Source organism: Arachis duranensis, chromosome 4 (assembly GCF_000817695.3).
Source record: "Arachis duranensis cultivar V14167 chromosome 4, aradu.V14167.gnm2.J7QH, whole genome shotgun sequence".
In the NCBI taxonomy this organism is placed as follows: domain Eukaryota; kingdom Viridiplantae; phylum Streptophyta; class Magnoliopsida; order Fabales; family Fabaceae; genus Arachis; species Arachis duranensis.
The window spans coordinates 28476284-28501098 of NC_029775.3; the positions used below are offsets into that span (position 1 = coordinate 28476284).

At 30.4% G+C, this 24815-nt stretch overlaps 3 protein-coding genes and 1 long non-coding RNA gene across 5 annotated transcripts in view; 2 read left to right on the forward strand and 2 right to left on the reverse strand.

The window, feature by feature from the left end:
* Nucleotides 1-1076, reverse strand: part of LOC107483923 (oxysterol-binding protein-related protein 4C) — a 21811-nt gene extending 20735 nt beyond the window's left edge. For both annotated transcript variants that reach the window (XM_016104527.3, XM_052260782.1), the window contains exon 1: nucleotides 906-1076. In XM_016104527.3, coding sequence (XP_015960013.1) covers nucleotides 906-908 — 3 coding nt within the window. In that variant the 5' untranslated portion in view covers nucleotides 909-1076. The remainder of the gene's footprint in view (nucleotides 1-905) is intronic.
* Nucleotides 1077-4139: 3063 nt separating this feature from the next.
* Nucleotides 4140-4958, forward strand: LOC107483906 (zinc finger BED domain-containing protein RICESLEEPER 1-like). The gene has a single exon (XM_016104512.3). It carries the CDS (start codon nucleotides 4140-4142, stop codon nucleotides 4956-4958), a length of 819 nt encoding a protein of 272 aa, XP_015959998.1.
* A 357-nt stretch (nucleotides 4959-5315) lies between these two features.
* Nucleotides 5316-6773, reverse strand: LOC107483907 (uncharacterized). Its single transcript, XM_016104513.1, has one exon. The coding sequence runs from the start codon at nucleotides 6771-6773 to the stop codon at nucleotides 5316-5318; it is 1458 nt and encodes a 485-aa protein (XP_015959999.1).
* Nucleotides 6774-12953: 6180 nt separating this feature from the next.
* Nucleotides 12954-24322, forward strand: LOC127746784 (uncharacterized). Its single transcript, XR_008008548.1, has 3 exons — nucleotides 12954-13168; nucleotides 13642-13713; nucleotides 24260-24322. It is a non-coding gene; the product is annotated as an uncharacterized LOC127746784 (long non-coding RNA).
* The last annotated feature ends 493 nt before the right edge of the window (nucleotides 24323-24815 follow it).

The following is a 24815-nucleotide window of genomic DNA, read 5'->3' on the forward strand; positions in this document are numbered from 1 at the left end:
AATTTATTTTTAATGTGTATTTTATATTTTAATATATATTTTATATTAATGATTAATTTTAATCGCTCATTTTGATGCACATCTAATATAATTGATAAAGTTTATACTGATTTTATTTGACAACCTATTATAATGAATTGAAATTGGTATTTTATAGTGTTTGTTCTTTAGCATTAATCATTTATAATAGGCAAAATTATTTTATTCTATATCATCATTCAAAATAACAGAAGAGAAAAGTTCAACCATGAAAATACTATGGTTATCCACTCAAGGATAATGTAGTTTCCATTTTTCTTGCTTACAAATTCGAATTAAGTAAGCTTGGTAGAGAACATGTATAAAAGATCCTTGGAGAACTGAAGACTTCTCTTAGGTTGTTTATGTTGTGGATAATTTATAAATAAATAAAAAATATACAAATCTCAACAAAGAAAAAAAGAAAAGGAAAAAAAGATAGAGCAGCAAGGTGATATATGAACGCTGAAGAAATAAAGCTAACAGCAAAATAATCAAACAAGCAAAAGCTATTAAGCTAACAGACCACATGAATAAAGAAGAAGGTGAGTCGAATTAAAAAATAATATTATGTATTAAACTTGACTTGGGAAAAAAAAAAGAATGTTGGCTTTATATATGTATAGCTGGATGCACAAAATAGTGACCTAACTAATCTAGAAGAATCTAACAAAACTGACAAACTTGATTTAACATCTAATAACTTATCTACTAATTGTACAGCTGGCATGATTTAGTAAATAAATATCATCTTAATATTAACTTTTGACCATAATATTATGTGTTATTTGTTCTAGGCACCATACATGAATGAAGATACATGAAATAGAAAGGAATTCAAACTTAGAAGGCATAGAAATAATAAGATATCAGAAGAAGGTGCGTACCATAATAAGAAAATGGGATGAGAATTATTGAAGGTGAACAACGAACAAATTATATTAATTAGTGCTCTGATCTGTTCTCTCTGAAGAGTGTTAGAATATGGAAGCTATATATGTTTGATGGGTATAATAAATTGAACTTTATATTATTGAAGGGAGTCTTTGCATGAGGCTTTGGATTCGGTGGGAAAAGAAATACCTAGAGTTTGATAATGAACCTTTCTTTTTGTATGTTTGGCTGTGGTTAAATTCGTACAACATTTTCTACAAATTATCTTAAGAGAAATAATAATTTTTTTTCAGTCAATTCTTTTAAAATTATTTTATTTATTTTAAATTTTAGATCTTAAATTTTAAATTTTTAATTTTAAATTTTTAATTCTGTATTCTAAATTATAAATTTTAAATTTTTAAAATTATTGAGTGTTAGTTAACTAAAAATTAAATTTTTATAGTTTCTCTTATTTTAATGGCTCAATGTAGATAAAATATTTTGAGAATTGTTGAATGACTATAATCAATTTACAAGTTAGCGGTGAAATAAAAAATAATATAAATTAGACTAGTGAGATACTTAAAAAACTATGGCATTTATTGTTAAAATATAATTGAGGGCAATTTAATTAAATAAGAAGCTGACGGAAAAAAAAGTCTTATACTTTGTATTATATTTAGTGTAAAAAATATTATTATTATTATTGTTATTGATAATTATAATTATTAATACGCTAGTTTATCATTATTTTCAAACGCCTGAATAAATAAGATATTTTTTATAACAAATTAAAAATTGACCTCTCAACTCTGTCTTAATAAAAGAATAAATAATAGATCTTAGTGATCCTCATATACTTTTTCCACAGAGAAAAACATATTATGATAATTTATTTAATAGAAAATCTTGAATCCAACTTTGATATATAAAATGAGAATATTATTATTAAATTAAAAATGTAAAACTTTATTTTTATTGAATTAAACGTAACGATACTTAATTATATGTATGATGGATAGGGGTGGAAATAGGCCAGACGGTCTGTCAGGGGCTTGCAGCCTAGCCTGTGTTTGGCCTGACCTGGCCTGGTCTGATAGAAAATAGGCCCAGGTCCAGACTATTAAAAAAGTCTATATTCTTTAAAGAGAAAAATCCAAATCAACCCTTGACAATTACCTCGAAAGACAATGAGGTCTCTGACAAAAAAAAATCCCAACCCGACCCCTCACAAAAAAAAAACCCAACTCGACCCCTGACAATTACCTCGAAAGGACAACGAGGCCCCTGTGCCAAAAAAAATCAATGTTATTTTTTGTTGGCACACGGGCTAATCAATCCCAAAAAAATTATCAAGGGTCGGATTGGGTGTTTTTTTTTCTTGGGGGCCTCGTTGTAGCCTGTTGGGAGTTGGGACTGTTAGGCCGGCTTGAGCCTGTAAATATATATATAGAGCTTTATTATACTAATAAAAATGCTATTGGAAGAATTTGAACTTGCGTCTTCTATCTTATGAAAATACCTTTATCCACTGAGCCATTTATCTCTTTAATTATATATGTGCATTTTTATTTTCTTAATATCTTTAATCTTTGATATTGGAATATCAAAAGTCAATCAAATAAAATGTTTCTAAAAACTTCCCTCCACACTAATAAAGAAATACACATATACACGGTCTTTTTCTTTTTTCTTCTCCACTTTACACGCTCCTACCACTACCAGCTACCAATCTACCATCATCTTCATCTTCTCTTCCTTTGACTGCAAGTACTTCTTCTTCTTTCTCATGTCATTATTTTTTATTTTGTTATTTTTTATATTTGTTGTTATAATATTAAATATTTTTCATCAATTAGGGTTTTATTCTGTCAAAGATCTTTTTTTAAGTTCGATTTTTTTTGTTTGTGTTGTGATATTATTTCTACTTTTTGAACATAAAATTTTATCAAATTTTTTCTTTATTAAAAGATTATTACTTTATGCCATTGATATGATGAAAGCTAAAAAAATCATGAGATAATGTTGTCTGTTAATTTTTATTTAGGCATTATAATAAATTTTAGAAATGGCTGAATCTGTAACTCCAAGTAATCCATTGGCCAATTCTATTTCTTTAAATGGAGAAGAAATTAATCAGTCAGTACCAACAATACCAACAATAGACACTGGCATTGTACCAACACACACAACAACTATTACAAATCAACCAGTCAATGGTAGTAATGAAACTGTTGTTACAAAAAAAGGAAGAAGACTTCACCAATTTAGAATGATTTTGATCAAGTTGAAAGTTCTGAAGGTACAAAAGCTATTTGCAAGTATTGCAAATCAATGTTTTCTTATGCTGGAAAAGGAGCTAGTACTTCATATTTATGGAGGCGTTCTAGTAGTTGCTTACAAAGGAGATTGCATGTTGCTGCACAAAAGAAGCAACCATTGATTCCATTTCAACCTTCCAATTCAAGTGTTAATCCATTTGTGACACCAGGTGCAAGATATTCTCAAGATATTCTCAAGAGAAGATGAGACAAATAATTGCTACAGCAATTATGGTTCATGAGCATCCTTTCAGCATTGTTGAGGATGAAGTTTAGATGTGGGGCTTCAAATATGCCAATTCTGAATTTCATAAAATTTCTTGTAAAACTGCTCGAAGTGATTGCTTGGCAATATATGAGGCTAAAAAGAAACAATTAAAGGCTTTGTTACAAGGTGTTAGGAAGATAAGTTTGACAACTGACATGTGGAGATCAAGCCATCAAATTGTTGAATATATGGTTATCATAGGTCACTTTATTGATGCAGGATGGAATCTTCAAAAAAGGGTTTTAAGTTTTGTTGAGGTACCTGCTCCTAGACGTGGCATTGATGTTACGGATGCTATTTTCAAGTGTTTGAAGACTTGGAAAATTGAAAATAAAGTCTTTTCAGTATCTGTTGACAATGCTTCCTATAATGAATCATGTCTAAGGGCTCTTAAGGATACTATTTCAAATAACAACTCATTACCTGTTGGTGGTAGTTTGTTTCATGTTAGGTGCTGTGCACACATTCTTAATTTGTTGGTACAAGATGGGCTAGGTAAAATTAAAGGTATTATTCATAAAGTTTGTGAGAGTGTCAAGTATGTCAATTTTAATGTTTCAAGATTTAAAACATTTTTTGAGATTGCTGAAAACAAGCGTTTGAAGGAGAAAAAACTCATCATTGATTGTCCCACAAGATGAAATTCTACTTACAACATGTTATCTGTGGCTTTGAAGTTTAAATCTGTGTTTCCTGTGTATAAGAAAAGAGAACCTCACTACAATTACGAACCATCATCAGAGGATTGGAGAAAAGTTGAGAAGATTTGCAAATTTTTAAAAGTTTTTAATCTTGCTACTCATGTCATTTATGGTAATGAGTATCCTACTGCAAACTTGTACCTTCCTGAAGTTTGGAGAGTGAAACAAGTAATTGATGATGCTATTGAAGATAGAGATTCCTTCATGAGAGAAATGGCAACCTCAATGAAAGAAAAGTTTGACAAATATTGGGGAGAATGCAATATGGTAATGTCTCTTGCTTGTGTTTTGGATCCTAGGTGCAAATTACATGTTATTAAATTCTGTTTTCCTTTAATTTACAAACCTGAGCATGTGGCTGCTGAAAATATTGAAAAAGTGAAGAATACATTGCAAGAAATGTATGATGAATATGCTGAAAAATATCATGGTGAGACAATAATAAGTGGAGTTAACACTAATAGTCTAGTTGCTTCTTCTAATGTGGTTAGTTCTGAAATTAGTGGAATTGATGAAATGTTGAATATAGTTCGAGAAAAAGAAGCCATTCATCCAACAAAATCAGAATTAGAAGTTTATCTTGATGAGAGTGCTTACATTCCTGAAGGCAATTCTAAGTCTTTTAGTGCTTTGGAGTGGTGGAAAAACAGTAGCTTGAAATTCAAGGTTTTATCTAAAATGGCAGTGGACATATTAGCAATTCCTGTCTCAACGGTGGCTTCAGAGTCTTCATTTAGTGCTGGAGGAAGAGTTATTGATGAATATCGTTCTTGACTAAATCAAGAGTCTATTAAAGCTCTCATTTGTGGAGGAGATTGGCTTCGGAACAAGTATGGTTTGAAGAAAAAACCAAAGGTAAAAATTAACTTTCTAATATTTCTCTTTTTGACTAAGTATCTATGTTATAGAAAATATTTTCTCTTTTTAAATGTGAAAACATTGATATTGGTATGATCAGGGGCGGAGCTAGGCTAACTATTTAGGGGGGCGGTATTTAATAATTTACTAGAAATATTTTATATTACTATTTCTATTGATAAAATTAAAAAAAATAAATATATAATCTCAATCAAAGTAAGACAATAATATATAAAAATTACCAATTACAGTTTTATATCATGAAAAGGCTATTCAACGTTTTTTTCTATTTTCAAAATCATCTATAATTGAATTTGTGTCGAAAATAGCTGCTAATTCTTTCTCTATATAGATGACCAAATTGTCTGCAAGAAATTCATCAGCCATCTTACTTCGGAGTCTTGTCTTAACAATTTTCATTGCTAAAAAAGCTCTTTCTGTTGTTGATGTAGACACTGGTAGAGTCAAAACAAGACGTATTAATCTATCAACCATGTGATAAATTCTTGATTTTCCCGTTTCTTGCAACTTGTTGCACAATTCAGAAAGTGTACCAATGCCTTTCAAATGATTTGGTATATCATGCTGATAATGTTGCAACTGAGATTTCAAAATATTTAGCTCATTAGAAGAAAAGTCAAGGGGATAAAACTTCTCTGCTAACTTGCTAATTTCTTCAATATTAAATGATTTGAAATTGTCCTTAGGATCCAAAGCACAACTCAAAGTCAAAAGCTCTATTGTTTGCTCATTAAATCTGCTATTCAACTCTTGTATTTGAGAGTCAATTGTTGCCAAGAATATATCTATTCGATAATGATGCTCAACTGTCACACTTGGTTGACGAGATCGACCTCTTCCAAAAACATATTGTGCACTCATATTAGGGACTTCAATTTCATGCTTTTCACAAAAATCTTTAACATTTGCAAGAAAATTGCACCATCCACCATCCCTTAATTGTTGAAGAAGTAACTTTGATGTAGAAACAATATGCATTGCATTAAAAATATCTTGAGATTGTTGTTGCAGTGCTTGGCAAAGAACATTGGTGATTCCCATAATCTCTTTCATCAAGTGCAAAGTGAAAACAAATTCAAATGACAATAATATTTTACTAACACCATAAGCCTCACCTCTTTGTGCATAAGTTGTCCCATCTTCAATGATATTATTGAGAACAATATTGGTAGCAGTAAATATTTTTACCAAACTGCAAATAGAATTAAAGTGAGAGCTCCATCGAGTATCCACATCTCTTTGTAAAGTGCTTATTTGATTCGCACCTTTGCCTGTTTCTAATTCATTTTGAGCAACCAAGTTTGCATTTTCAATTGCTTGAGCTTCTTGTAATTGATCATGTCTTTTTGAAGAAGCACTAACAATAGTGACAATAGAGTTTAATTGAGTAAAAAATTCATGAATTTGAAGTACCTCTCTTGAAGCTGCCACCAATGTTAATTGTAACCTATGAGCAAAACAATGTACATAGTATGCTTGTGGAGAATCTTTAAGAAACAAAGCTTGCAAACCATTCCAGTCACCCCGCATGTTGCTAGCACCATCATACCCTTGACCCCTAATATTTTCAACTTGGAGATTATAATGAGAAAGGATATAAATCAATTCTTTCTTTAAAGTTGTTGCACAAGTATCAGTGACATGCACAAGATCAAAGAATCTCTCTTTAACAAAACTATCTAGAGTAACAAATCTCAAAATAATGGCCATTTGCTCCTTTTTAGATTCATCTCTAGCTTCATCAACAATAATACAAAATTTGGCATCTCCAATCTCTTCTCTAATTGAATTTCTCACCTTAATAGCAAGAATATGTAGAATTTCTTTTTGGACATCATTTGAAGTATATTTAGCATTTTTTGGAATCTTCTGATGTTTGCTTTTGAAGAAGTCTGTCGATATGTTGTGATTGTTTCATCAAATCATCACATGATTTCAGCGCCTTATGATGGAATGAGTTAGGACCTTTGCCAATGTGATTCAAAAGAGCACATTCTTTTCCACTATTTACTTTCTTCCAATTCCTGAAACCATTCTCAATAAAAGCATTTGAATCCGTATTGATTGAAGGTTCCTTAGCAAAAAGAAAGCACAGAAAACAATATATAGCATCATCTTCTATAGATTATTCTAACCAAGATGGGAACAATTTAAACCATGAAGCTTGAAAGCGACGATGACTTTTATCACCAGAAAATGGATAATTATCAAGAATTGGTTGATTTGGCCCAACTTTAATATAAGCCCGACGGATTTCATCTCTTTTATTTGGAGGAAACTTCCAAATCATTGGTCGCATTCCAGGATCTCTTTCCAAACGAAAAACATCTAGTTGATTTGGAAGAAGTCGTGGACGCTTTGAGCTATTCAATGAAGAACTTGAAGTAATGAAATTTGATGACCCCTCAAGTATTGGAATAGTAATAGTAGAAGCATCTTCATTCTCTTGATCTTTTCTTTTAAAAAATGTATCAATGGTTTTGAACTTACTTATAATTCAAATGGCCAAATAAGTTCCTATAATTAAAATATATTTAGCGAAAAGTGTAAATTACAGTTTAAATCTTTATAAAATATAAAAATTATATTTCAATATAAAATAAAATATTAAAATTCAGAACAATAATACTAACATCCTAGTATAAATAATATAAAATTGTAATTAAATAGTTAACTAATAAAAAAAATTAAATATACAAGCTAACATATAATAACATAAAATTAATTAACAAATAATAATAAACTAATTAATTAAGTAAATAATTAAATATATAAAAAAGAATAAAAATAGAACTTTTTTTGAGAAAAAGAAGTGAAAAATCACTTGTTGAACTATTATCTTTTATTTTTTAATCTGTAAAAAACAAAAAAAAAATAAGAATCAAAGAGGTAAAAGATAAAAAGATTAAAAAAATAAAGAAGAAGAAGAATAGGAAAAGTTGTTACCTGAAATTTTGGAAAGTGAAGATAGAAAGGGAGAGAGGAGGAGACGCTGATAAATAAAAAAGGGATGGGAAACTGGTTGGAGGCTTATAGCGCTGGGAATTGGGAAATAAAATAAGGGAATAGGGAATGGGTTATTGGGTTGGGTTTTTTAAAAACTAGAAGGGGTTGAAAAAGTTATAGAATAAAAAAAGAGGGGGGACTGAGAAATAAAAAAAAAGAGAATAGACTTCTATTTTTTTTAAAATAAAAATTAAAATTTTTGGGGGGGCCATTGCCCCCTTTTCTTATACGTACCTGCGCCCTGGTATGATGTGAGTAGTTAGAATAATAAAGTTGAATTTTCATGATATATAAATGAAGTATCATATCACTTATACTAAGATTATGACCACAATTTTATTTTGAACATTCTCTTTTGTACTAATAAAAAAGTATTTGTTGTATTTATATTATTTAAAAATCTAATGATATGTGTATATTTTCTTTTTTCTTTTAAGGTGTTGGAACAGGAAGATTAAATCAATTACAAGTTTGGAGGATTAATCGATTAATTGTCCAACATTTTTTTTACTGTATTTTGATTTAAGTAGTTATTAGTTTTTATTTGATGTTATGTCTAGTTAGTTTGTTACAACTCTTGATATTGATGAACTCTTTTTCTTTTGATATGTTACATATTTTGAAAGTAGTCAAGTGGGAATATATTCATATATATTATCTATATTATTCATAAATTTATTATTTTATATTTTATAATTTTAAAAATTAAATTATATCTTAAATTTAATTATTATTAAAAAAAGGTCTATTAACAAGCTTTAGGCCAGGTCAGATTTAATAACAAGCCATGTTCGATATTCATTAAAAAGCCTATACCAGACTACAGGCCAGGTTAAGGCCAACATACTCTATTACAGGCCTGACCTGTTAAGAGTAAAGCCTGGCCTGACCTGATCTGTTTTCACCCCTAATGATGGAACAGAGTTACTAACTAAAAAGGTAATATCAATCTCTTACTTTGCATTATTTTATGATTTCATTTTTTAGGTTATTTTTACACAAATTTTTTTTATCTCACTAAATTTAAGAAAATAAATTATCAAAATAATACATAAGAAATAATATAGCTAACAAAAATAATCCAAAATATTAAAAAAAATCTTTAAGAATAGTATTAGTTTGATAAAAAAAAAAAAACCAATTCAACAATAAAGTGAATCTATTTTTATTAACGAAAAACGTTATCGCCAAACATCAATATTGAGGTGGCAAACAAGGCTATGATGGGACATCAAGTAAGAACTAGTTTTTAGCCAATACTTGGTTTGATTGACTTACCATTTATGGCTCATTTTTTTCATATGAAAAACATGTATATTTTTGTTAAAAATGAACTTTTTCGATGTATATATCGGGGATAGACGCGGCATAAATGGCAGGCTCAATACGCCATAAACGTGATGGACGCGTGGCAATACATTGTAATTTTTGAAAAGTGATTGCTATAGTACGATAATAAATTCATACGTATAGATACATTTAAAATATAGATAAATAGTAATAAATTACGTGAAATTTTTTTTTTACATCAGTATTTAATTTTTTTTTAAATATATATTATATCACCACTTTTACTAATATATTTTTTTAATTAAATAAAAATAAAAATATATTTTTTATTTAATTTTATAAAAAGTCTTAAACATTCTTATTTTATTTGATTAGACAAAAATACACTTGTAAATTAATCAAATTTTAGAATTCAATTAATCCTAATTTTATAGTTTCAAATAATTTAAACAATAAAATAAAAACATATTAAAAAAACAAAAATTAATCTTTCTTCATTTTCTCCAATTCCCCCAATCATTAGTGTCCTCCTCTAAAGCAAAGTAAAACATATCAAAAAAAATAAAAAATCAATATGTTCTTCATCTTCTCCTAATATCATTCGTGCCCTGAAACACACCAAAACGGCAAAATCCTAGCAATAATCGACTGCATTGATCTCGGTAGCTAGCCACCCACGAAATTTAAAGAACCTAAAGGAGGAGGAAGGCTAAACCACTCAACTGGGCAAACACTGCGTCTTTCTCCACTATGGAAGTTCTTTGAATGCCCCTTCGCCCTCCATTGTCGAGCCCCGTCCAGCCGTCATCGTCCAGCGCCTCTCCCTTTCTGGCAGCCACCGCGTCTTCCTCCACTCCTCCCTGCACTCTGCCACTCTCTGTCTGCATCATCAAGAATGGAGCTTCTGACTCAGGTTGGTTCTTAATTTTTTTTGGTCTGATTTTTTACTGCTTCTATTTATTTTTCTGTTCTGTTCTTGAGTTAATCTGGTTTGTTCATAAGTATTGTAGTACTTGATTTTAGTTATGATTTTTAAATTTTTTGATTCTTGGTTGGCATATTTTCTGCAGTTCTCTAATATTCTCTTGGTTGCTATTCTGGATTCTTGATTTTTGTTATGATTTTTTAATGCTTCTATTTTTTCCTGTTCTGTACTTGAGTTGATTCTGTTCTTTGATTTTTTATTCTTGATTTTTCACTGCATCTATTATGATTCACCATAGCAAGCTATTTGATGTTATTTCATATACGAATATTTTATTTATATCATAATTAGTAATACAACTCTAAATCTTTGAAGTTTGGCTAATTATAATTCATAGAGCATGTTACAAATTATTTTTATAAAACTCAGAAGAAAATTCAAAAGCTGCATGTCTATTGAAAGTTGAAATCAAATTAATAGTACTGTTTTAACTCTTTACTAGTAGTCAATAGCAAAAATAGACATTTGGTTTAAATATGCATGTAATGTTACAAAGAATTTGATCCTTGTTACTTATTTTGCTTAAATATGTATTGTTTTTACCTTCTTGACTAAACAGATTTTTATCTCTCTTAATGACTTTTAGTTTATTACTGTAAAATTGATGAGCAAACCAGAAAATTTTAAGGAACTAAGACAGGATAAAAGAAAAAAAAATACTTGCTATTTAATTCTTTTGTTGATTGTCATTATCAATCTTATATTTGGTTTAATATTTCTTCAAGGGCATAGAACTAATTTTATTTTTTGTGCCTTAAAATACTAGTGAAGTCACTATCATAATACTAAATATGCTTCAAGAATTTGGCCAATTTTAAGGGCTAGGTTTTGACTAAACAGATTTTTGTCTCTCTTAATGACTTTTAGTTTATCACTGTAAAATTGATGAGCAAACTAGAGAGTTTTAAGAAACTAAGACAGCGATGAAAGAAGAAAATACTTACTATTTAATTCTTTGTTGATTGTCATTATCAATCTTATATTTGGTTTAATATTTCTTCAATGACATAGAACTAATTTTATTTTTTGTACCTTAAAATATTAGTAAAGCCACTATAATAGTACTAAATATGCTTCAGGGATTTGGCCAATTTTAAGGGCTAAATTCTTGTCCTCGTCTATGTTTCACTTTTTTTATTTTTATTTTTATTTTTATTTTTATTTCATGACTTCATAATAATAATAATAATAATAATAATAATAATAATAATAATAATATATTTCTAAATTTTGCATTTCTTCTCAATCATCTTTTTATGTAGTTAATGTCTTTATTTTTCTGTTTCTGTGTTTTCACTCACTCACTTCATTTTCATACACACTCTCCTCTTTGCTGCTTCTGTCACAGCTCTTTAATTTTGCTCCATAAAACCGTTGCAACACTAAACTTGTTCTTCTTTAGACAGTCACTCAAACCCTGTCTTGTGACCCTTTTTAGGTTTGATCCTCAATCTTTATTTTATTTTGTTTTTAGTATATCGGGTGTGTGTTAATTGACCAAAGTTTGTAACTTTCTTTGTGATTTTCTGAGTTGTTATGTTTTCTTTGAGTGGCATTTTCTGCTGTTTGCTTTAATTTTGGAATTGGATTTTGTCAATTATTCCATGACATTGATTTGAAGTAATTAACTGGCCTTTAAATTATTATTATTATTATTATTTTGAAAAAATTCTTTTTTTTGGATGAGCTTGATTTATGTTGTTTGTGGTGTTTGGCTTGGAATTTTGCTTGGTGTTTAAGGTTTTATAATGGATTGATGTGTGAGTAGACATGTTGCAGTTCATCTTGGTCTTTTATCTTTAATGTGAAGCCTTTTAGTTGTTTTCTATAAAGTTTGGTAAGCTGTGTGAAACCAACTTCTCTTTTTGTCTTTGCTGTTTTGGTTGATTGAAACTATTATAGAATTTCTCTGCCTTTATTTCATAGGGTTATTGTCCTGGTCTATGACCAATAAGTCAATAACCCTATTATAGAATTAAAAGTAGAAAGTGGAATTAAAAGTCAACAAAATAACGAGTGGATATGGATAATTGTGCTTAGTGGATATGGATAATTGTATTTTCAAATTCTATTTCTCTTTGCTATTTTAGGTGAAAGCTGAGCAAAACTGATTTGATCGAAATGCTAACTCAGTTGAATTAGTTACTTATGGCTGGTCACATTTTTTTTTAAATAAGTAGGTTCACATAATTTATCTAGATTCTAAGATCAACAAGATTTTGTCATATTTAGGGTGTGAGAACCTTGATCTCAATGGCTAGAAACTACGATGTTTAGGATAGGTAGTTAGAAAGATTAACACTTCTGAGATCCAGATCATGTTTAAACATTTTAAATATAATATTATGAATTTGATCTGATGGTATGTAATCATGTTGTCTGCCGTATGCTATGCTTTTACTGGTCGGGTGCGATGCTGCCAAAATATTTAAATATTTCTCTAATATCAGTAATTAGTGGTGCTGTTTCAATGGTTACAAGGTAGGCTGGTTTAGGAATTAGATAAACCAGGGTCTGTTTTATGGTTATCTTGTATGGCATTGACAATATCAAAACCTTTGCTCCTGAAGGCTAATGAGTTCAAGTGTGTGAATATTTTTATTTCTCTAAGAAAGAACACATTGCAACTGTGCTTAACTACTGTATAATTGTCAGTGTGATGTGTACTTATGGAAGTATAGTCATTGTTGTCTTAGTCAACACATGGTTCAATAATTAACAGAACAATGCATTTTATTCAATTTGCTTCCAGAGTTGGCGTGTTTGGAGAGTCTTGAGATTTCTTGTAGTAAAGTCACTAATTTTGGCATCAGCTTTCTAAAAGGTACTTTCCGTTTCCTTATATTATTGTGGTGTTTCAGAACAATCAGGATTTTTTATTTTATAGGTTCAACCTAGCATTTTCATCTTCTTCCATGGATTTTTCTTTGTTTTCTTTTTTTTATGTGAATATATGGTTATAATTCTAAATGCAGCTATCAACCAATCCGTTTGTCTTTTCCAGGGAAAAATTTCAGTTATATATCCAATCTTCCTTGTGCTTCATTTCTTTGATGTAGACTTCAGTTGTATAAATCATTCTTGGAAAAATTTCTTTATTTTTCCATTTGTCTTTGTAATTTCTGAAGTTGATATTGTTTATGTTAGTCAGTAGACATGTTGCAGTGTGAACTATAAACAGTACTGATATACAATACTAGCATCTCAGCTTGTCAGTTTGAACAAAATTCTTGAGTTTCAGTATTTCATAATTATCTATGGTTCATTAATTTTCGATGATATCTTGGTTCATTTCAGGGTTGCAAAAGCTTTCCTTACTAAACTTGGAAGGGTGCCTTGTAACAGCTGCATGCTTGGATTCTCTTGCAAGTTTAATTGCTTGATATACTTTTATGTTTATTATGTTGCTGATCTAGAAAATTGGTCGCTTTATTATATTCCCTAGAAACAATACAACTATACAACTACTAAACCTATAAACCAGCTAACATATTTAAGGATATCCTTTAGTGGTGCCATTGTGAGAATGGTTGAATTCTTGTCTTCTCTATCTGAAAAACTTAATTTGTACAATTTGTAGAGTTGAAGTTCAACAAAAGCAAGAAAAATTTGCCATAAACAAGAATAAGAAGAGAAAAAGATGATACTTTTATTTGCAAAATAAATAACTTGAGTGGTTTATACACTCTGCTGTACAAATGTTATCATCAACTATCAATACAACCTAAGATATTATCATATTGCAAGCTCAAAATTGCTTCACCAAAATTAATAATGAATGAAATAATGATTAGAGAGAACTCAATAAAGGCAACCTCAAGCAGGAAGATCATTCTAACATTACAATGCACCCTTGAATTCTTCCAATTTGCCCTCGAACTGCAGGAAGATCAAAGAGTTCTAGCAGCAGTCCCACTGCTTCCCTCCTCTCTTCTGCATCTCTTGTTAGAGACTTCACAACTGGTGATAAAAACTCGGTTTCTGCCATCTTCTCCTGCACAGTATTATTACATAAGATAACTAAGTAATTAACAACAACAAATACAGTCAATTTCATAAGAAATGTTGCCTTATTTTCAGAATTCTACCTTTGTCTCATCTTTGCCTGAAGTCATATTTCGTAATAATTGAATGATGCTAAGCTTCTCTTTTCCATAATCATATTCATAGAAAACTGGATTTTTTGGAGGAAAAAAGAAAAGAAAAGAATAATCAGTTACACAAGTAGTAAACCGTAACTGGAAACACATGATAAAGGAATTAACTTCATAAAAAACTAATAGGAAATTGAGAGCAAAAAAGGTAAAATCAATCACACACAGAAATTCAAGAAATTCAAAAGGAAATTTAATTGAACCTGTCGAGAAAATGCAAGGGATGACTAATAAAACTGAGAAAACACCTAGAAGTTGAGCTTAGACTTTCACATGTAAAAAGCTGAGAACTTTTTGAGAAATCCAAACCAACAAGCAAAGAATAAGACCACCTCACTTCTTGATACATAACGTAAAACAAGGGTTTGAAATTTGAGGTATGCGTTATAATAAGAACAAGTCATTATTTGATAGGAACTACCCATTAAATGTAAGATTGTATTATATGGTTGTCTTGTTATAATCATCATGGACCTCACGCTGATGAATTAAAAGTATACCAAAAACATACTCTTATGGAACTGATATAGTTCTGTTCCTTTATGTATTAGTGTAATCACAAGTTACTCTCCCATCATTCTTTGTACCCAACAAGGTTCTTACTTCTATCTGTGTTCCTTTTGTGGGTCTTATCTTTTCATTTGAGTTGTCTAAAAATGATTCCTTTTAGTGCATGTTTGGGCGTCATTATTTTATTAAAAAAAGATCTTTTTTCAATGAAAAAAGATCTTTTTTTATTTTGTAGTGTGTTTGGCAAATTTCTAGTAGTAAAAGTAAAAGCACTAGAAAAATAAAAAAACATCTTTTTTGAGAAGCTACAATTTACATCTTTTTTTAAAAGATCTTTTTTCTTTAAAAAAAAGATGTTTTGTAATCATTGATAGACAAAAATATCCTTACTAAAATTTTAAAAAGACATCTTTTACCCCTTTCTTTCTTAAATGAATGTACTATACATTCAAAATGTCTCTTTCATGCCTTGAACCCCATAACCAAATTTCAACTCAAACCACAAACTCAAACCACAGTTCCTCTGGTTCGCATTACGTTGTTTGGAGAACCTTTCATCATAGTTTTTCAAATCTCAGGTTGCATTGCTATGCTTTGGTTTATAATTTTCAAGACATATGATATTTGATATTAAAGCATTAATTTTTATGATAGAAACAATGTGTTGGTGCTGATAGACTGAAACTTTTAGTTGCAAAAGTCCCCTGCCAAATCATATATTGTGCAACACTTACAAACTCAAATATATGAAAAGTTAATTAACTAATTCATACAAAATTAACGCAACTTTTATTTATTTATTTATTTTTGCTATAATCATACGTAATATCTTTTATTTTTGTTTTTATTTTCATAGATAAAAATTGGAATTATATTTTATACAGTGTTGATCTTGGCTTGATATTTGAGATTTTTTAGGATTCTGTATCTAATATTTTGGGAGCATTATTGTGTAATATTTTGCCAGATTCACTATTGCAAGAATCATGTAATATTTTGAGATAAAATCTTTAATGATTTGATATAAAATATAATCATATATAAATATAAAAAAATATACTAGTATCAAAATATAAAAAAGTAAAAAATCTGAAATGATTTACAAATAAAAACATAACATATTCGTTTAGCTTTTGTGAAATATATATATCTAAAGGTTGAAAGTTAAAATATTATTGTTTTTCTACACACTCAACAATAAATCATCAGGTTCTTTTCTTTTACCCTTTCTTCTTCATATTGTTATTATTATAAGCTTCGTATTTTTGTACGTTATTGTTATTTGCTTTTTTTTATTTCTTTTACCATTTTTTTCATATTGTTGTTATTATTTGCTTTCTTTTCATATTGTCTCTGTCTTCATATTACTTTACGTTATTATTATTTGTTTTTTATTTTTTTTATCATTTTGTCATTATTATTAATTTATTTGTGATTTTTATTTGGTTTTTTATCATAGTATTTTATTTTATTTAGTGTGTTATTATATTCACAATTATTATTTATATTACAATTTATTTTATTAACGTTATACATTATAAAATTTGATATAATTTATAATTTATATAGTATGGCTCCAAAACTAAATCCAAGAAGAGGTTCTAGTCAAGTGAATATTGAAAACGAAGATGCAACAAATGAAGGAGAAGTAGAAACTGTAAAAGCAAAATGGGATGATTGGAATACTGAAATATTTTTGACTATCTGTGTGGAAGAGATACGAGATGGTAATAGACCTAATAAACATTTCAGCAAAATTGGTTGGAAAAATCTACAAAAAAAATTTAGAGAGAGAACAGGACTCCTATATGTACATAGACAACTAAGAAATAGATGGGATGCTCTTAAGTCTTATTTTCAATTATGGGCTAAATTAGTTGGACAAGAGACTGGTCTTGGTTGGGATCATGAGAAAAAAACAGTGTTAGCTTCTGAATCTTGGTGGACTGATAAGATTAAGGTATGTTAATTTTGCATTATAAAAATAATACAATAAGTTAATTTTATCTTTAAAATTTATTAAATATCTTTTATATTTATTCTTTTGCATATTTTAAACAGATTAATCCAGAATTCGCTAAGTTTAAGAATAAAGGTCCTAAATCTTTAGATAGGCTTGAACAATATTTCAAGGACATTGTAGCTACTGGTTATAGTGCTTGGGCGCCATCGGAAGATTCAAATCCTGAAGAATTTAATCAGAACAATGAGGGTTTCGAGAATGGAGGTGACATGAATTATACAAATGAATTTATTGAAGAAGATATTGCTAATTATATAGTTGTTTAAAGCCCTACTAGAGAGAAAAGAAGGAAGACTTCTAACAAAAAAGTTGAGAAACGAGCTGGAATAGCATCTAGATTACAGGACTCACTTGATCGTATTTTGGTTGGTGTGGAGTCAAAAGCTGCAACTAAGGGAGATGATCCTTACTCCATAGAAAATTGCATCAAGTTGCTACGCAAATTACCTGGCCTAGAATCATATAGTCCAAAGTTCTATTTGGGAATTAGATTAATGGCTAAGCCACAATATAGAGAAACTTTTATTGCATTGAGTGATGATCCCAATCAACAACTTGGATGGCTAGAATCTTTTAAATTGGATGACATGAACCGTCTTTAAATTTTATTTTTATTTTTATTTTTTTCTGCATGCATGAATTCTTATTATTGTTATTGTTGAACTTTAATTTAGTGACAATGTTATAATTTGTGTTTTGATTTTATATTTTGGAATTCTATTTAATAATGATATTGTGAATAGTATTTTTTGCTTTGTTATCTTATTTTTCATGTTAATTTAAATTATACAGGATGAGTGATTATGAAACAGATAATGATACTGAATATGAAGAACATGAAAAAGATTATGAATCAGCTGCTATATTAGCTATTTGTGGAGTTGTCAATTATTACTTGCGATATGTCTTCAAATAAGAGAAAAGGACTTCAAAACTATCAGGATATCAATGGCTATTAGAATTAAAAGAAGGGAATAAAATGCAATTTTTTGAACAATCTAGAATGAGAAGATCAGTGTTTAACCGTTTATGCAATGATTTGGTTCTCAATTATGGCTTGAAATCAACACGAGGGGTTAGTGGAGAAGAGATGGTAGCAACATTTTTATACATGCTTGGGCAAGGAGCTTCTTATAGAATGTTAGAGGAGCGATTTCAGCATTCAGGTGAAACTATATTTCGTCAATTTCATCATGTTCTATCATGTGTGAAGAAATTGGCAAAAAATATTATTAGACCTATTGATCCTAGTTTTGGAGACACACCTAAATATATTATGGATAATGATAGATATTGGCCATATTTCAAAGATTGTATTGGAGCTATAGATGGTACGCATATAGCCATTCATGTTCACCAAGATGAGCAAGTGCGATTTATTGGTAGAAAAGGAAATACTACAACAAATGTAATGGCTGTGTGTGATTTTAATATGTGTTTTACATTTATATGGGCTGGTTGGGAAGGTTCTGCACATGATACAAGAATTTTTATGGAGGCTCTTCGAACAAAAAAGCTAAATTTTCCACATCCACCAGAAGGTTAGTTATGCCATTTAAGTTTATTTCGAGGTTACATTTTTTATCATGATAATATGTGGCTTGATTTTTGTATTTTTTTAATGTATTTCAGGTAAATATTACTTAGTTGATGCTGGTTATCCAACTTTTAAGGGATTCTTAGGACCTTATCGTCATACAAGGTATCATATTCCACAATTTAGACTAGCACCAAATTTTAGATCAAACAATGAAAAGTTCAACTATTGTCATTCAAGTTTAAGGACAGTAATTGAAAGGACTTTTGGAGTATGCAAAGCAAGATGGAAGATACTACAAAACATGCCATTAAGAGCCAAATTTGAAACCCAGCGTGATATCATTGTTGCATGTTTCACTCTTCATAATTTTATAAGAATGATGGATTCTGATGACATAAGTATTTTGCAAAAGTTTGAAGATATTGTTTTGTTACAAGCCAATGAAGATGACGGTACTACTGTAAGAAATGGATCAACAAATTCTGAAATTAATGAATGGGAAGAACCAACACAAGAAGATGTTCGGGCAATGGAAGAAATAAGAGACAATATAAGAGATCAATTATCGGATCAAATAAATTAGTATAGATAATTAGTTTTCTTTTATTATTATTAATAAACTCTTTTATGATTGAATGTCCTTTTAAGTAATTTTATTATTATAAAAGTACTTTTGTATTTTTGTATCCAAACAATAACATCTTTTAAATAAGTACTTTTAACTAAAGTATCCAAACATAAAATTACTTTTACTTTTGTAAAAGATCTTTTAAAAAAAGATCATTTAAAAAAAGATCTTTTTTCAGAATGGCGCCCAAACAAGCCCTTAATGTGATTTGATCTGGGTTTTGGTGGATCTTTGTGGATGAAGCTGCCTTTTGATATCTATCATTTGCTAACATAACTACATAAGTGCAAATACTTTCAATATTGTTGCTTTGATTTGAAGATTTCTGCTTTGCTTTAGCATTATTGCTCTTTGCCTACTTGAAGATTGTTGATATCCTTGCTTTATTTATATATAAATAATGTATTTTGATTAGTTTTCTCTCCAGTTTATTGATTTTGATCCCCTTGTCTGTTTTGATTTTGCATCTGGAATCAGGAGTACATATTTAAATTATTAGTCTCTAAAATTTGAACTATTGGTCTCTAAAATTTGAGTTAGGTAATTTAGTATTTTTAATGATGATGTTTAGGATAAAATAAATTTTTATGATACATATGTAAAATTTTAAAGTTAAAAAATAAAAGAGTTTATTTATTATATTTATGTTTATTATGAATTGTTTATTTATAAATTATTTTATTTTAAAATATTTTATAAAATTTTAAAGAATTTAAAAAAATAAATTATTCTTCGTTATAAACATGTTTATTATAATTTTTTTAAGTTTTAAAAGCTATTTTAACATTCTTATGCACTAATAGCTCTTAGGTTTCATAGAATTGATTGACCAATAATTTTAATAAAAAAAAGTTTAGTTCATTTTGCCTATTCCATTCTCCTAGCATTTAGTTAGTACCTAACATGTTAAAATTTTAAGTTTAGTCATGGAGAATGATGGCAAAGAGTCGTATAAGGATGGTGATCAATCTGAGGATCTAAGTGTTGAGTATGAATGCAGTTCCAATGAAAGTGTTGATATGGTGAATTTAACTGTAGATGAAGCAGAGGCAGATATAATTAATGCTGATGGTTTTGAAAAGTTGATAACTGATTTGACCATCGAAGACATATGGGGACTGGTGTTTGATACAGAATCTTAAGTTTGTGAATTTTATGCCAAATATGCCAAGTACTATGGATTTGTGTCCCAAAAAGACTTGAAGACTGTGGATGCTAATGGCAACATTAATACAAGACAGTTGGTTTGTAATAAAGCAGGAGAAAGACATTGGAAGCACCTTAAAAGGGACAATCGGCAAAGTTGAAAGTCAGTGTCTTTCAGAGTCAATACAATCATCCACTGTGTCCACCTAAGTACAGACATCTTATTGCCGCGAATCGTGGGCTTGATGAGGCCGATAAAACACAAGCAGACAGCTTGCGAGCATGTGGTGTTAAAACTTGCCACATAATGGGTTACATGGTTTCCCAAAAAGGTGGATATGATAAAGTGGGTTTTACCAGCAAAGACTTACATAACCACATTAGTAAGACTAGGCATGGCAAAGTGAAAGATGGCGATGCATTTGCTGCGTTGGCCTATCTGTTTTCTACGGCAGACAGTGACCCGTTTTTTCTAAAAAAATTCACCTTAAAGGATGGTAGGTTGGATAATTTGGTGTGGGCTGATGAAGAAAGCGTTGGTGATTACGAATGTTTTGGCGATGTACTGGCTTTTGACACCACTTACAAGAAAAATGTCTACAACAAGCCCTTAGTCATATTTTCAGGGACCAACTACCATGGCCAGACAACTATCTTTGGATGCGCTCTGCTCTCAGATGAAAGGTCCGAAACTTTCAAGTGGAAATTGAAGGAATTTTTGAAAATAATGTCAGAAAACTACCCTGAGGTGTTGTGACAGACGGAGACCGTGCTATGAGAGAGGATATCTTAGAAGTATTTTCTAGTATACCACACCACCTTTGTGCATGGCATCTCCATCGTAAGGCAGTACAGAATATAAAAAACAAGCATTTTTGGGACGATTTTAGTGTATTATTGTATGGACAGTTTACCATACAAATATTTGAACAGAGATGGAACGAGATCATATCCAAATACGGACTTGCGGAGAATGAATGGGTCCAGGGCATTTATAATGACAGAATGAAGTAGGCTACCGCATATTTGAGGGAGCACTTCTTTGGCCGCATAAGAACTACATCACAGTGTGAGGGAATTCATTCATTATTGAAGAACTATGTTGACAGTAAAACCAGTCTCCTTGAATTCATGCATAAATTTAGTGAAGTACTAAGGCATTACCGAAATAACCATCTTACTGTTGACTTTGAAACCTTTTATAAGTTTCCTGTTTTGACTACGTGCTTGGAAAGTTTTGACAAACAAGCTGCTGAACTTTATACTAGAAATATTTTCAAACTTGTGAAAGATGAGATAGAAACAACAGGTGCCTTAAATGTGACTGAATTCTCAAACAGTGGAGACATTGTTGAGTACAACATGAGTAAGTATTTTAATCAGCAATGGCAATTTAAAGTATCATACAATAAAGACAAGGACCTGTTTGCGTGTGAGTACAGGCTATTTGAGACTCGTGAATTACCGTGCTCCTACATCTTTGGGGTCTTGAAGCATCGCAATGAAAAATGCGTCCCTACATCTCTTATCCTGAAAAGATGGACAAGAGATGCAAAGAGTGATTTTATATGCTCAATTGGCGAGCAAGACACCGCTGATGATATAGTGCCCACACTTAGATGCGGTGCAATGGCATCTATTTGTTGGAAGCTTTGTGATATTTCTTCAAAAAATTCAGCCGACTATAGAAAAATCTCAGGTGAGTTACTTAAGCTAATTTCGAAGGTGCAAAATAAAGGTGATGCACAAGCGAGGCTTTCTCCCACGTCAGCGCTAATAGGTGATCCAGCTGTTGTAAAGTTAAAAGGGGCTCCAAGAAAGGTTCCAAAAGGCCAAAAGAGGCGAAGATGTTCGCATTGTAAGTCAAGCAGGCATTTCGTTAGGACATGTCCATTACTCGCCAAGGAGGACTCCCCCGCCGAATACTCAAATATTGAAGATGAAACAATGGTATTAATATAATCCCTTGCTTAATTAATTACTTTATGCTTACCTATTATTTTAGTGTCTTTTGCAGAAATATTAAATAATGCTATATTTTGAGCAAATTTTTTAAATTTTTTAGTAGGTTGAAGAATGTGATGCCAATAAACAGACTCCCTCTCAAAATACAAAATCAGTAGAAAATACACCTGTGCATAATAATAATAATTTTAAAGTAAGCACTTGTCCATGTTATACCATTTATCAAATTTATTGTCATTTCAATTCAAATTTGCAACATATTATTCGCATAGTTCTTATATTATTTCTTATTATTCTATTACAAAAAATTCAAGGGTTGTGGAAGCAAAAAGTCTGTATCTAAATTGACAGAGACACCGAAGATTAGAGCAAATGGCAAAAAAAGTCGACAGAAGGTAACATTTCGCATATCTAATAATTTATATTAGATAATTCAAGAAGGAAAATTAAAGTCTTAATTTGAATTTAAATGATTTTAATCCAATACCATAAGTGCAACTGAGAGTTTAAAGGTGAGTGAGGCCAACACTTTGAGAAAAGTCTTACTTGACTCTAGCTTGTCTGACTAGTTTCTTTATTTATTTATTTTAAATTTTGTATCGTAATTATTTAAAAATTATGATTTATGTTTAGATCGAAGAAATCACTCTAACTCAAGAGACATTAAAAGATAAGACCAACACATCAGGAATAGAAGTGACCGAAGTTCCAGATGCAGCCACAACCAAGATACCAGGATTGTCACAATATCCTATGCATCATTATCCAGTGGTCCTTCCTTATCAACCTTATGGTGGAGTCCTCCCTATTCCTTTCATCCTGTTCCAAATGACATGGCGTACTTTAACCAATATCCTTCTACTGCCGGAATTACATCATATCCTCAGTTTTCTCATGTCTCGTCGTATTCTAGTGGACCTAGTGATAGCAATACATGGACTGGACTTTTGAATGATGTCATCAACAATAAAAAGCCATAGAGTTATAATCTATATGTTATATTTTTAATTTATGCATGTTAAAATTGCTGATTATATCTCCCTTTCAAGTGCTTGTGCTATCAATTTATAAAAATTAGGGCTGGGAACTTTTATAGGAGGGAAGAACTGGCCGAACTTGTGATGGTCACGTTTATATGATCGGTCACTGGTTCATTTTTCAACAAACTTGAGGATCATAAGAGTCCGTCTATTCTGAAGTTATCCTTGAGGCTTCAAGTTCTTTCACTGTGCTGTACTGGATCTAAGGCTATCAATGATCCAAAAGGTTAGTTAATATGATCTTGATATCTTGATCAGAAACTGTTGTAATTATCATTATTGTTATTATTATTATTATTATTATTATTATTATTATTATTATTATTATTATTATCATCATCAATGCTTTTTATAGGAAAACTCTAGTTACTAATGCTTTTTATATGAAAACTTTATCCCTATAGCACTTTGAATATTTGTATATTTACCAAATATTGCTCTAATATCTCTTAACAGTTGTGGGCTTTATTAAATCAAAGTGATAAGACTCTCTCTATTTAAGTTGAATTTTTAAGACTGCTTATAGTAGTGCTTGAGTTTATTCATCTAGAGTGGGCAATAACTTTAAATACCATATCTTGGATGTTGCAGAATATTTGATAATTTTAAATGCCTTACTGATTGTAGATGTAATTTTTATTATCCCACCCCCTACTCTTTCTCCCCTCCTTTCATTTTTCTCCCGCTGTTTCCTTTAATTCTCTATACATTGATCAACTGTCATGGTTTTGATGGCAGTTTTGCTGCAAAAATCTCTGGATGCACCAGATCCTCAAGTTGTTGAAGATGCATGGAACACGCTTGTTCAGATGCGTGCACTGGAAAAGACTCCAATGGGCCGTTATGAACCTACATTTTATGGACAATTGATAGTCAGTTGTCCTTTGTCGTTTGATGCTTCTGTTCTAGTTCTGAAATTTGGGAATGCTAGTATGATACGTGAGCGCTCATTGGTGGGTATAATGATGGATACACAACCTATACCCATTCTTCATCCATTTGGAGAGGATATATTGGTAATGCAGGAGTGGATCAATATTACTATTTCCAATTGCATTGATTCTATGTTACAATTTCTATGAGCTTTATTCTAATTGAATCCTTTTGTTTTTGTCATTTTGCAAAGCATATTGCTAGCTACTTTACTGACCGAACAATCTTAGCCGGTCGAAAGGAGATGGAATTCATGGCTAACTTCTGTGCATTTGAATTTTGGCAGCATCTTTTCAGGGTAAAGTCATATTCCTCCTTCACTTTATGAGCTTCCAAATACCTTAGCATTGTTTAGTTTTTGTATGAGGATTTATTGACGAAAGGTGGAAGGGACAAATTTTCAAGATGATAATTTTTTTAATTAAAAACTATAATATTGCTCACTAAACATCATGTTTATATTCTCACTCACTTCAAGCTAAGAGACCACAATGCGAATTCTTCTTTTCGTTGCAGGTAATTGGTTTGTCTG